The sequence below is a fragment of the Neoarius graeffei genome, chromosome 9, assembly GCF_027579695.1.
Source record: "Neoarius graeffei isolate fNeoGra1 chromosome 9, fNeoGra1.pri, whole genome shotgun sequence".
Taxonomy (NCBI): Eukaryota; Metazoa; Chordata; class Actinopteri; order Siluriformes; family Ariidae; genus Neoarius; species Neoarius graeffei.
The window spans coordinates 58214898-58228295 of NC_083577.1; the positions used below are offsets into that span (position 1 = coordinate 58214898).

General features: G+C 43.8%; 1 protein-coding gene across 6 annotated transcripts in view; it reads left to right on the forward strand.

Moving 5' to 3' along the window:
- The window catches only part of LOC132891866 (diacylglycerol kinase beta), a 148587-nt gene that overhangs the window by 29141 nt on the left and 106048 nt on the right, over nucleotides 1-13398 (forward strand). For all 6 annotated transcript variants that reach the window (XM_060929934.1, XM_060929938.1, XM_060929939.1 and 3 more), the window contains exon 2: nucleotides 3476-3830. In XM_060929934.1, the coding sequence (XP_060785917.1) occupies nucleotides 3764-3830 (67 nt within the window). In that variant the 5' untranslated portion in view covers nucleotides 3476-3763. The remainder of the gene's footprint in view (nucleotides 1-3475; nucleotides 3831-13398) is intronic.

Here is a 13398-nt window from a genome sequence, read left to right on the forward strand (position 1 = left end):
GCAATTCATCCTACACGATGTTCGTCATTTTTAGAGGAGGCTGAGCCTCCCTCGTTGTCTTAGAGCAATCGCCCGTGGCTCAGACCCAGTCATCTAGCCATCACAATTTGGTCCTTGTCAAAGTCGCTCAGATCCTTACGCTTGCCCATTTTTCCTGCTTTCAACACATCAACTTCAAGAACTGGCTGTTCTCTTGCTGCCTAATATATCCCACACCTTGACAGGTGCCACTGTAACAGCATAATCAATGTAATTCACTTCACCTGTCAGTGGTGGTAATGTTACGGCTGATCTGTGTATAGTGGAACAAAAATATTGCTATGGCTATTTTGCATTTCCATTTATTCTGTGCTTAAAATAAACTGATATAAACTGATATTTATCTGATAAACTGATATTTATCAAACTGATATAAATGTCATGGTGTGTGTGTGGGCCCTTAAGTCTTTAGACCTGCCTGCACCATACTGTATATACACTCGTTCACTCACACATACAGGTCCCACACCTTTTGGCTTTAAAGATGCTTTTTAATAGAGATATAGTTGAGTTGCTTACCCTAAATTGTAAAATGTAAGTTCAATTTAATACATTTTTTTGTTTTTTACAGTTCATGCAGTGATGATGTATCACATGCATGTTTATTATGTATGTATACATAGAAATATAAACATTTTAAAATGTCCAGAAAATCATAAGGAAGAAAATTTATTAAAATATTTAAATAATTATGTAATGTTTATAAAATAATTCCATAGACTGAGTGCTGATTGTGCAACACGGAGTCTTGATTATGGTCAGGGTTTAAAACTAGGTGTCAAATTGGTTTGTATGAATGGTAAGTGGAGCTGAACTTGACTTCAAATTTGCAAAATTCCTTCAAAGACAATGCCTGTGTATGTAAGTTTTATAAGCAAAGTGTGTTCATTTTGATAGCTTACGATGTATTTTTGCCAAACCTGACAAAAAATGCAAAAAATTTAAGTCTGGGCACCCAATTGTAGTTAGTTAAATTACACATTTCAGACATAAACAGATTTGTTGAAGACTTGCTTTAATCACATTTTATTGAGATTAATTTTGCCAGCTCCAAACATCAATCTATAAATGAAGTGATAATGTTCCCACATTACTACCTCCTAAATCCCAGTTTAACTCCTGCTGTCCTCTTGCTCTTTTGCCGCTGGATATTTGTTTGCACCTAATTCAATTCTATCCTTACTGCTGGAGGCAAAGGTTTATCAAATCAACACTAAAGACCTGTGCAGGTCTGAGCTCAGCCTTTTATGTCGACACCAGGATTCAAACCAACATTGCAAAATCTGTTGTGTTCCTAGACAGCACGCTAGACTGCTCAACCACGGACAATTACGTTGCAAGCTGTGGTTATGTAATGTGGCACTTACATAGTCGATACACAGCGGTGCCACACCGCGACTGTGGAATCGCTACCTGAGGCTGGCACACCAATCACATTCTTAAACACTCTCGAACTCAGTTAATACAGACAGGTGCCTCTATAGGCTTCAGCCAAACGCTGAGCCAATAATAAATATGTTAATTTCAATGAAATGAAAAAGTTATTTTGATGCTGTGACTGCAATGCATTGTTTTGTTAGAGATTGTAAGGTAGTACTGAGACTGATTCTAGGTAGTAAGTGGTAATGAGACAGTAAAGAGATGTATAATTCAAGACACATCTTGCATACATTTTGTGCTGTTAATCCCTGATGCCCTTTGGTTACACATAAAATAAAACAGAAGGAGTAGTCATCTACGGCATGCCTTAACTAATAGAAGATCATCTACAGATTTTTCATTTCTTTTCTCTCTGCTTCTACCAACTTCATCATTGTAGTTCCTCTTGATCAGTCTCTTAACAGAGGTTTTATGGGCTTTGATCTTTTGTTCTTCCCATTCCCCATGGCAGTGCTGGTAAACTGCTGTTGATTTTTCACTGCACTAAACCTCACTCTGTTCTCAGAGAGGGAGATGCATTGATTGGTTTTGCGCACTGGGTGCAGAGGCAGGCCATGCACATGTGATCCAGCGACTGACTGGCCCTTTGAACATGAAATGGTGGGGAAGACCAATGCTATGTTGTTTTTTAATGATCAACTGGAGCAAATAAAGTAGTGGATTTGGGATGAATGATATAGTCACCTTTTCTGCAATGTAAAATGAAGAAATGTTTATATGTATAGTGCTTCTTCCTGCATTGAATTTAAATGGTCATTTCAATTTTAATGATACTCCAATGATAAAGATCATTATTGGGCCAAGAGTGGTTTGAAATTCTGGATCGGTGTCATATCAGGTTTGACATAAGCTCCCTGGCCAAAAAATGAGTTGTATCCACCAGTGTCGATAGGTTGCACACATGGACAGCTTAGCTTAAAAGCAGAATGTCAGTTGTTGACCAGACATTCAGGTTGCTTTTTGTACTTCATGTCCTAGCAGATCATAACACTGACGGTCCTGCATTACAGGATGATGACTGTAATGTGCATAGTGCCAAATGTGTGTGTGACTTGTTCAAAAAATATGATGGAATTCTCAGATACTTTGGCAGTATGACAGTGCATTTAAAAATAGTTGAATTTCTTGAATTTAACTTTGATGTGTCAGATAAACCCACATTAAGGTCTGATGCTCAGTGACTGGGTCAGTCAAGCTGTCCCAGTGTTTCGTCATGTTTGTCAAACAAGTCACACACAGATTTGGCCCAAGGCACTGTACCGTTGTTATTTTGGAGTGTGGAATGGAAAGAGGCACTGCTATTGGTAGATGTAAATTTTCTCTCTGGGGAGCTTATTTTTCCAACCTGACCCAAAGTTATGTTGACTGACACATAATAAACACAAATACAGGACGCTTAATGTCTTAAAACATTTCACTATTGTGCCTCTGATATTTGTATAACTTACAAAAACTTTGCTTACTTATATTTATAGTACTTAACCCTATATCTAAATATGGAGTAGATATTCACACTAGGACGGCACGGTGGTGTAGTGGTTAGCGCTGTCGCCTCACAGCAAGAAGGTCCGGGTTTGAGCCCTGTGGCCGGCGAGGGCCTTTCTGTGTGGAGTTTGCATGTTCTCCCCGTGTCCGCGTGGGTTTCCTCCGGGTGCTCCGGTTTCCCCCACAGTCCAAAGACATGCAGGTTAGGTTAACTGGTGACTCTAAATTGACCGTAGGTGTGAATGGTTGTCTGTGTCTATGTGTCAGCCCTGTGATGACCTGGCGACTTGTCCAGGGTGTACCCCGCCTTTCGCCCGTAGTCAGCTGGGATAGGCTCCAGCTTGCCTGCGACCCTGTAGAACAGGATAAAGCGGCTAGAGATAATGAGATGAGATATTCACACTATTATGGAGCTATTAATGATGTTTTTGATTACTGTACAAGTATTTGCTCTAAGTCCCTATGATCAAAGAAGGTATATTAGTAATTAATTCTCTATTTCTCTTTGTAGGTTGCTGTGGTTCATGGACAGTCAGTTCTCTTCTGTGTGAACTTCCCTGCAGTGCAAATCGCAACCCCTTCCTGTCGCACCTTGTCCGTTTCACCTTGACTCTTCACTCGTGCCCTCGCATCTCTCTGTTCCTGCACGTCCCCACTCCAGCACCACCTTATTGCCATCTGGTCACTGAGGGAATTGGGATGATGCCAGTCACGCACAATTCTGTTTCCTATTTCAACCAGGGCTAATCAGAGGCATCTCCAAACACCTCTCCTCGCCACACACACTGCGGCTGACGAGATGGGTGACAGTAGCTGGGTGTGTCTGAGCCCAGCCGAGTTCTCCCAACTTCAGCAATACAGCGAGTGTGAGTACCAAGTAAAGGTCATCCACAGAGTAAAAGTGTATTCTTGATGGTTCGAATCCTAGGCTCAGAGCATCAAGATCCCTATGCTGGCTTTGCTTCATCATGTTACTCCAGCTGGCTTCGCTTATTTAAATTGCATTGTTTAAATGAGCAAAAGAAAACTTCGTATCTCATTACCATTCATAGGACCCTCTGAATTCAATTTTCACATACGTCACACATTAAAGAAAAAGATCCATATGCAGAATCACATGGAATTGTACTTAGTACAAGGGTAGAGTCTTTGTAATGTCAAGCTATATCTGCCTCGGTTTGGATTTTAATTTTCACTTGTCCACTCAACCAGGTCTCCTAACTGCATAGAAATAATCTAGGAGTGAATATTTCTTAGCTCATTCTTGGTCTTTGTGATGGCCATTGGTACATAACCTATAAGTAACTCAACATTAGAATCACAACAATAACTGCTTTCTACAATAAAACATAATTAAAAAATATGAACGTGAAGGTGTCCTCAGAAAAGACACTTCTTTGAGTCCATATACTAAATTACCAAAGACACTCTCACTGATCTTCCGTCTGTATACATATCATCCAGAGTATCAGTACCATCGAAGAGACTAATAATGATGGGTTTCTGTCAGTTAGGTTTAGGGCCAAGCAGAAATCTAACATGGGCTAGTACTCTGGGAGGCCAGTAAACACACCACTGAGTGCCACCACAAGCACACAGACAATGAGCACCATCACAAAATGCAATTAGAGTTGACACTTTGGTTAAAAAAATGCATGAAACCAAACAAAAAAAATTATTTGGATATGGAATATAAGACAGAATTGCCAAATAAAACAGGAAGCATTCATCCAACATGTAACAATCCACCCCTACTGTGAGTTTGTTTTTTATTCCTCTATATTTTGCTTTGAATTTCTTATATTCAGTATCTTATTTTTAGATAGCTGAATGTTTTTAGTAATTTATAGTAAGAACCTAAATGTAATGTCTTAAACATGTAATTTGGAGATATTATGCATAAATGTCTATGATACTATGCTTTTGGGAAATTGTTGGGAATGTAGGCTATATTGACAGCAAGTGTGTGTGTGTGTCACACTTTTGGGTTGAGTATTGTCCACAGCTAAAAATATCCATCCAATAGCAGCCTGTGGTCAGAAACCCACCATCAATGACGCAGAGGACAACTACTATAAATTGTGCATGGAAAAAGATACTATATGGAGTACTGTAGTTTCTAATTATATACTACATACAATGTACAGTCACAGGAAAAAGAAAGTACACCCTCTTTCAATTCTGTGCTGTTATTTGTCAGGGCCTAAATGACAAATGTGTGGCCCTTATCAACTTCTATATACCTAGTAAAAGTAAACCAACATTCAGAAACCAGGTGGTAAAAAATAAGTACTACCTAATACACCCAGTAATATGTAAAACCACCTTTAGCAACAATAATTTGGAAGTAAAAGTTTTCTGTAAGGGTTTCTCAGCCTCTCACATTGTTTTGGAGAAATTTTGGCCCACTCTTCTTTAGAACATTGCTTCAGTTTATTGTTTGATGGCATTCATCTATGCACAGCTCTCTTAAGTCCCCACTATAGCATCTCATTGAGGTTAAGGTCTGGACTTTGACTGCACTTTCCAACACCTTGAGTTTTTTCTTCTTTAGCCATTCAGATGTGGATTTGCTGATGCACTTGGGATCATTGGGGTGATATGGTGGAGTAGTGGTTAGCACTGTCGCCTCACAGCAAGAAGGTTCTGGCTTGGAGCCCAGTGGCCGACAAAGGCCTTTCTGTGTGGAGTTTGCATGTTCTCCCCATGTCTGCGTGGGTTTCCTCCAGGTGCTCTGGTTTCCCCCACAGTCCAAAGACATGCAAGTTAGGCTAATCGATGACTCTAAATTGATCGTAGGTATGAATATGAGTGTGAATGGTTGTCTGTCTCAATGTGTTAGCCCTGCAATGATCTGGCAACTTGTCCAGGTTGTACCCCGCCTCTTGCCCATAGTTGGTTGGGATAAGCACCAGCTTACCTGCGACCCTGCACAGGATAAGTGATTACAGATAATGGATGGATGGATGGATGGACTTGGGATCATTGACCTGATCTTGGAATGAATTTGTTTGGACCATTTGTAAACAGTTCTTCTCATCATAGAATGTTGAATTTCAAATTGTCTGGAGATGGCCTTATAACCCTGTTGAGCAGCAACAATTGCTTCGCTGAAGACTTGGTTGATTTCTTCTTGACCTGATGCAGACACACACCGGTGTGCTCCAAAATACCCCATTGCCAAAAATTTTCCTTTTATCAAGGAAGTCACATTTCTTGATGATTAACTACTCTTGTGCATTTCATTAGTAACATCTGGCTGCTAATTACTCACTTAATGATTGTGGAAGGAGGAAGGGTGTACTTATTTTTTCCCACTTGGTTTCTAAATGTTGGTTTACTTGTTGGGAAAAAATGTCTACATATTGAAATCTGTTGTGGGTCTTCTTTTTTTTGTTACCTGTGGATATTTGTTTATTTGTAGAAGTTAGTAAGGATAAAACAATCATTATTCTATTATGTAGAATGTCATGGAACCATGTGATTGAAGCCCAAGATGAACTGATGGAATCAGCTGGTTCTTGCTTGGTTGAAGGACAACCTGTAGCTGTTCCAGCCTATTTGTGGATTCGATTGCTCACCACTACAGTATGTGCTTTGTGGGAAAGTGTTGGCACCTAGATTGCTTTTTGAATCAGTAGCAATCAACAAGACAGGGTTAGAGATGTACTGTTTTTAGCTCATCCAGCTGTAGTCATTGCCCATCGTCGTTCGTCCACAATTTACAAAAATCAATACTCCTACAGGATTGATTGGATTTTGATCAAACTCACATACAATGTTCCCCAGGTGGATGTGCATAAAAGTTGTCAAGATGGTGGTGCCACCTGTCATATTTACGATTTTATGGGCGTCTGAAATTTTTGAGTGACTCGTCACACTAAATGCTACTCTTTGTAAACTGCTGGGATGTTCTCATCTGCCATGGATGAGGCTACAGGGGGTTACATGCAATTTTATGAAAATCACTACTCCTCCTACAGGATTGATTGGATTTTGATCAAACTCACATACAATGTTCCCCAGGTTGGTATGTATAAAAGTTGTCAATTCAGTGGCCCCACCTGTCTTATTTAACATTTTATGGGTGTCTAAAAATTTTGGGTGACTCGTCACACCAAACACTACTATTCGTAAACTGCTAGGATGTTTTCACTGAAACGCACCCAGAAGACTCTAAAGATATGTTCCAACAAGAATTGTTCACCAGGTGGTGCCACCTGCCATGGATGCGGCTACACAGGGATCATATGCAATTTCACAAAAATCGCTACTCCTCCTACAAGATTGATTGGATTTCAAACTCACACACAACAACAGTGGCCGGTATGAGCTACAGCCTCAATGAGGCTATTTTTCTTCTGTTACAAGCTACACTTTACCCATGATACAATTATGAGCATTAATTTAAGGAAGAAAATTGTCTTGTTCATTAACAGTTTTGCATTTGTACAAAATATGTATAATTTTTTTTTATTTATGTCCGTGGTATAAGTGTTAGTGGACAGGTTAATGTACCTTTAGCCAAGTCAGATGGACATTTGCATTATGCTCTCAGGTAGATAAACACCCTGCTGTTACCATGCTTGCTGCTGGCTACAGCATTATTGGCACAGCAAGTCACAAAGCAAATAAATACAATAAATAAATATAATAGTGTAGTTGTAGTTGTCAGATTATTGGCTTTCTGACTTCCATTGCATGTTTTTGAAAAATATGTCTTTGAAAGGTGTGTGTGTGTGTGTGTGTGCATGCGCGCACGTGTGTGTGTTTCCCAGGGTGGGGGTCGGGTGGTTGATTAGTAATAAGTGAAGCATATTTGCCACCTTGACTTCAAGGACAATGACTTTTTTGCACAACCTAAAGAAATGCGTTTTTAATGTTGTCTTAGTGTCAGTGTGTGGAGTAGTAAAGTAAGTAGAATAATCCGTCTCTGGGTCTCTGCCTCATGGCAAATCAAAGCTCACTCAGTTTATATGTCTAATTAATCAGTACTAATGGCATTTAACAGATGTGACTGTCAGTACTGTATAGACTTCAGTCATCATATGTGTACCCCCTCTTTATCTAACCTCTGGTATTTTGCAATAAAGAGGATCATTTACATGAAACTGTGATCAAAACTAAACGAACAGTTTATAAATCTCAGACTCAGTCAATACCAGTGTGAGGTCATTCTTTCCTATCCCATTAACTATGAGTTTACTTTGTTGCCGGGTGAACCTGTGGAAAATGACTCATTTTTACTTCGGCCATGAAAAGGTTAGGTTTAGTTTTTGCTCATCTTTGGTTTAGATTTTGTGAATAGTGCTTCACGCTGACTAAACTGGCTCTTTCAGTTTGGAGGAACAATACCTTCCACTCACTAGTTCAGAAGTAAACTTTCATAGGCACATTATAACATTTAAATCCAAATATTAATTATAAAATGTTATGTTCCTTTTGACTGCTGTCATTTATTTTATAGTAGTTGTATATTTTATTTATGGAGGAAAAAAATCAGGTTTAATTCGTAGTTAAAATCATATTTAATATTTTGCTTAAATTTAATAACATTTTATAATATTAAATTGAATATTTAAATAATATTGGCTGGCGTTGAGTGGTATATCAGATATCTTCCATTCAGCTAGCAAGATATTGAATGAGTCAAAGATGAGTTCAATATCATGCTAGCTGAATGGATATATCTGATATACCACAAAAAAGCCAGCCAATATTATTATTATTATTATTATTATTATTATTATTAGATTAGATAAAACTTTATTGATCCCTTTGGGAGGGTTCCCTCAGGGAAATTAAGATTCTAGCAGCATCATTACAGATAAACAGAGAAAAGAAATAGAGAAAAACTTCTAGATAAATTAAAATAAATTAAGTATTTACATATAGAAATATAAAAGAATAAGATATGGGAGAGGGGGGGAAAGGGAGGAGAAGTGGGGTTAGGGTAAGTGTGTGTGTATGGGGGGGGGGGAGCAGGAAAGATATTGCACTTTATATTGCACATTGTCCGGTATTGCTTATTGTTAGGCTAGGCTACTGCTCCTTCCCGTCCTCTGTCCTCCTGTTACCCCTCCTCCCCCCAGAGAGGAGTTGCACACATTCGATGGAACAATTATAGATTTTACAAAAAGTTAAGAACAGGGGGGTAATTTTGTTAGGGTTTTGCTGGGAATTGAACCCCGATCACTGGTGTAGTGATCCAGCAAACCCCCACTAGGCCACCAGGGGGAATGACTCAAATGCCGAGGCGTAAGGCGAAAGTAGAGTATAAAAAAAAAAAAAAGTTTATTTACAATATATACACTATATACAATCCAGGGCAAAAAACAAAAAGTATAATCCAGAGGTTCAAAGTCCAAAAAATGAGAAAAGAAGAGGCCAAATGCAAAACGCTCAGAAGATCCAAAAAAGTAGTACAAAGTCCAAAGAAAAGAAAAGAAAAGGCAAAATGCAAAACGCTCAGAAGATCCAAAAGGGTAGAACAAATCCAAAGAAAACAAAATGCCAAAAAATACAAGAGCATAAGCAAGGTACACAGGAAAGAGGAAACAAACCATAGGTAGCACAAAGACTCTGTGACTAGGGACCAAACTGAGGGAGTATATATACACAAAACTAAATGGGAAACAGGTGACACTGATGAAGACAAACAGGCAATCAACACAAACACAAAACACAGGAACAGTGGCGGCCTCTAGAGGCCAAAACAAACAAGACAAGATAAGGAAATAACAGCGGCCTCTAGAGGCCAAAACAGTCCCAGTCCTAACAGGACCCCCCCCTTAAGGAGCGTCTCCTGACGTTCCCAGGGCGATCTGGATGGGCCGAATGGAAGTCCCGACAAAGTTCCTTATCTAATACATCCCGAGCGAGGACCTAGCAGCGCTCCTCAGGGCCATAGCCCTCCCAGTCCACTAAATATTGGAGCCCACCGTGGACCCGGCAGGGGTCAAGCAGGCGGCGCACAATGAACACAGTCTGACCCTGGAGGATGCAGGGGGGGGCGGGGGATTCCTAGGGGCAGGGGCATATGTGGACGACAGTACGGGCCGCAACAGGGAAACATGGAATGTGGGGTTGATCCTTAGCGTCCGTGGTAACTGGAGCTGGTAGGAGACAGGGTTCACCCTGCGCACAACTTTGAAGGGACCAACGTAGCGAGGAGCAAGCTTGCGATTCTCCACCCACAGCGGAAGGTCCTTGGCGGACAGCCAAACCCGCTGCCCAGGGCAGAAAACGTGGGCAGGCCTTCTATGGCGGTTGGCCTGAGGCTGGTTTGACCTGGAAGTCTGGATGAGGGTCCTCCTGACCTTGCTCCAGGTCTTGCGACACCGCCTCACATATTGGTTGACCGAGGGCACCCCAGCGTCCTCCTCCTGGTCCAGAAACAGAGGTGGCTGGAACCCGAATTGGCACTGGAACGGCAACAGCTTGGTGGCCGATGACTGCAGGGTGTTGTGGGCGTACTCTGCCCATGGCAGCCAGGTGCTCCATGATGTCGGGTTATCCATCACCAGGCCTCGCAGGGTGGTTTCCAGGTCCTGGTTGAGCCTCTCCGTCTGGCCATTGGACTGGGGGTGGAACCCAGAGGAGAGGCTGGCAGTGGCCCCGATGAGCTTGCAGAAGCCGTGCCACACTCGGGAGGAGAACTGGGGCCCCCGGTCTGAGACAATGTCCTGTGGGAGACCAAAAACTTGGAAGACATGATTAAAAATAAAGTTTGGCTGTTTCCAGAGCAGAAGGGAGTTTGCACAGTGGTATGAAGTGGCAGGCCTTCGAGAATCTGTCGACAATGACCAATATGACAGTGTTACCTTGTGAGTCAGGAAGACCCGTGATGAAGTCGACTGCTACATGGGACCAGGGATGCCGGAGAATGGGCAGAGGATGCAGGAGACCCTGGGGATGCTGTCGTGGGTTCTTGGTTCTGGTGCAAACATCACAGGACAGGACGAATGACCTCACTTCCTTCTCCATGCTCGGCCACCAGAAGCGTCTTTTCAAGAAGTCCAGGGTCCTCCGAGCTCCCGGGTGGGCGGTGAGAGGGGATGAGTGACCCCACTGGAGAACCTTGGCCCGGGCTTGACGAGGGACGTACAAGAGGCCTGGTGGCCCCGTCCCAGGACCGGGGTCCTGGCGTTGAGCCCGTTGGACGATCTCCTTGACACCCCAGCGGACAGGGGCCACAATCCGGGACACAGGGATGATAAGCCCAACTTCATTCTCCCTGTTGGTGGCAGAGAACAGCCTGGAAAGTGCGTCAGGCTTAGTGTTCTTAGAGCCGGGGCGGTACGATAGGGTGAAGTTAAAACGACTGAAAAACAGGACCCACCTAGCCTGTCGTGGGTTCAGTCTCTTGGCTTGCTGAAGGTACTCCAGGTTCTTGTGGTCCGTCCACACCAGGAATGGATGTTGTGCTCCCTCCAGCCAGTGCCTCCACTCCTCAAGGGCCAGTTTGACCGCTAGCAGTTCTCGGTCCCCCACATCATACCGGGACTCCGCAGGGCTAAGGCGGTGGGAGAAGTATGCGCAGGGGTGCAACTTCCCCTCCGAGTGTTGAGAGAGAACCGCTCCGACACCACTGTCCGAGGCGTCCACCTCAACGATGAATGGTTGAGAAGTGTCCGGGAGGACCAGAATGGGTGCCGTGCAGAAGCGGTGCTTGAGGTCTTTAAATGCCTTTTCCACCTGAGGAGACCAGACATAAGATCCACCAGTCCTTTTGGTGAGATCTGACATGGGTGCTGCTACGGAACTGAAGTTCCTGACGAACTTATGGTAAAAGTTAGCGAATCCTAAGAACCGCTGCACCTCCTTGACGGACTTGGGAGTGGGCCAGTCCCGGACAGCCAGGGTCTTGGGTGGGTCCATTTGGAGTTGTCCTGTCTGTACAATAAATCCCAGGAAGGAGACCTCGGGGACATGAAACTCGCATTTCTGGGCCTTCGCAAACAGATTGTTCCGTAGCAGCCTCTGGAGAACCTGACGGACATGGTGGCGGTGCTCCTGCAAGGTCTTTGAAAATATTAAGATGTCATCGAGGTAGACGAAAACGTGCTGATTGATCATGTCCCTCAAGACGTCGTTGATGAGGGCCTGAAAAACAGCTGGTGCGTTGGTGAGTCCGAAGGGCATCACCTGGTACTCGTAGTGCCCTGACGGGGTGTTAAAGGCAGTCTTCCACTCGTCTCCCTGTCGGATACGGATGAGGTGGTATGCGTTCCGTAAGTCCAACTTGGTGAAGACGGTGGTGCCTTGGAGCAGGTCGAATGCTGTGGACATAAGCGGAAGGGGATAGCGGTTGCACACAGTGATCTTGTTAAGGCCCCTGTAGTCAATACATGGTCGGAGCCCCCCATCCTTCTTGCCGACAAAGAAGAAGCCGGCACCAGCAGGTGAGGTGGAGGGTCGAATGAACCCAGAGACCAGGGCGTCATTGAGGTATTCCTCCATGGCCTTGTGTTTTGGCTGAGAGAGGGAGAACAGTCTGCCCCGAGGAGGGGTAGTCCCAGGGAGCAAGTCGATGGCACAGTTGTAGGCACGGTGCAGAGGAAGAACGGCGGCCCTGCTTTTGCTAAATACTTCTTTCAAATCCCAGTATTCTGTGGGAACTTGAGATAACTCGGTGAGATCAGGAGGCTCGACAGGAGACACAGGAGAGCTAGAGAGCAGACAAGAGGTATGGCATGCAGGACCCCATTCCACAACCTGGCTTGTTACCCAGTCTATACGAGGGTTGTGGCGGGTAAGCCAAGGAAGGCCTAGAATCACCGGGAACTCTGGTGAATGAATCAGATGCAGGGATATTTCTTCTTTGTGAGCTTGAGAAAGACTGGAGAAGTAACTTGGGTGACTCTTCTGTCACCTAAAGCTTGGCCATCGAGGGCAGACACAGACAGCGGGATTTCAAGAGGAGCAGTAGGGACATTGATACTTTGGGCGAAGTGGATATCCATAAAGTTTCCCACCGCCCCGGAGTCTAACAAGGCCTGACAAGAGTGGACGGACTCACCCCAGGAGATGGAGACCGGGATGTAGACTCCTTGGCCAGGGAGTTCGGGAGAGAGGGTAGGCCCCGTCACAACCCTCCCTCGGCTGGACGGGGCGGTCCTTTTCCCGAGAGCTTGGGACATGATGCTCGGAAATGGCCAGGCTTGCCACAGTAGATGCAGCACTTGTCCCTCCTTCTGCGCTCCCTTTCAGCTGCGGAGAGACGAGTACGGCCAACTTGCATGGGCTCTGGACAGTCACTGGAGGAGGTAGACGGGCTCCAGGTCGAGGCAGTGAGGCCGGGGAAGCTCAGGACTCGGCCAATCTCTAATCCTGTTGTCAAGACGAATAGCATGTGAGATCAGGGTTTCGAGGTCACTTGGGCATCCGATAGAGGCCAGGGCGTCTTTGATGGGGTCAGACAAACCATGGTGA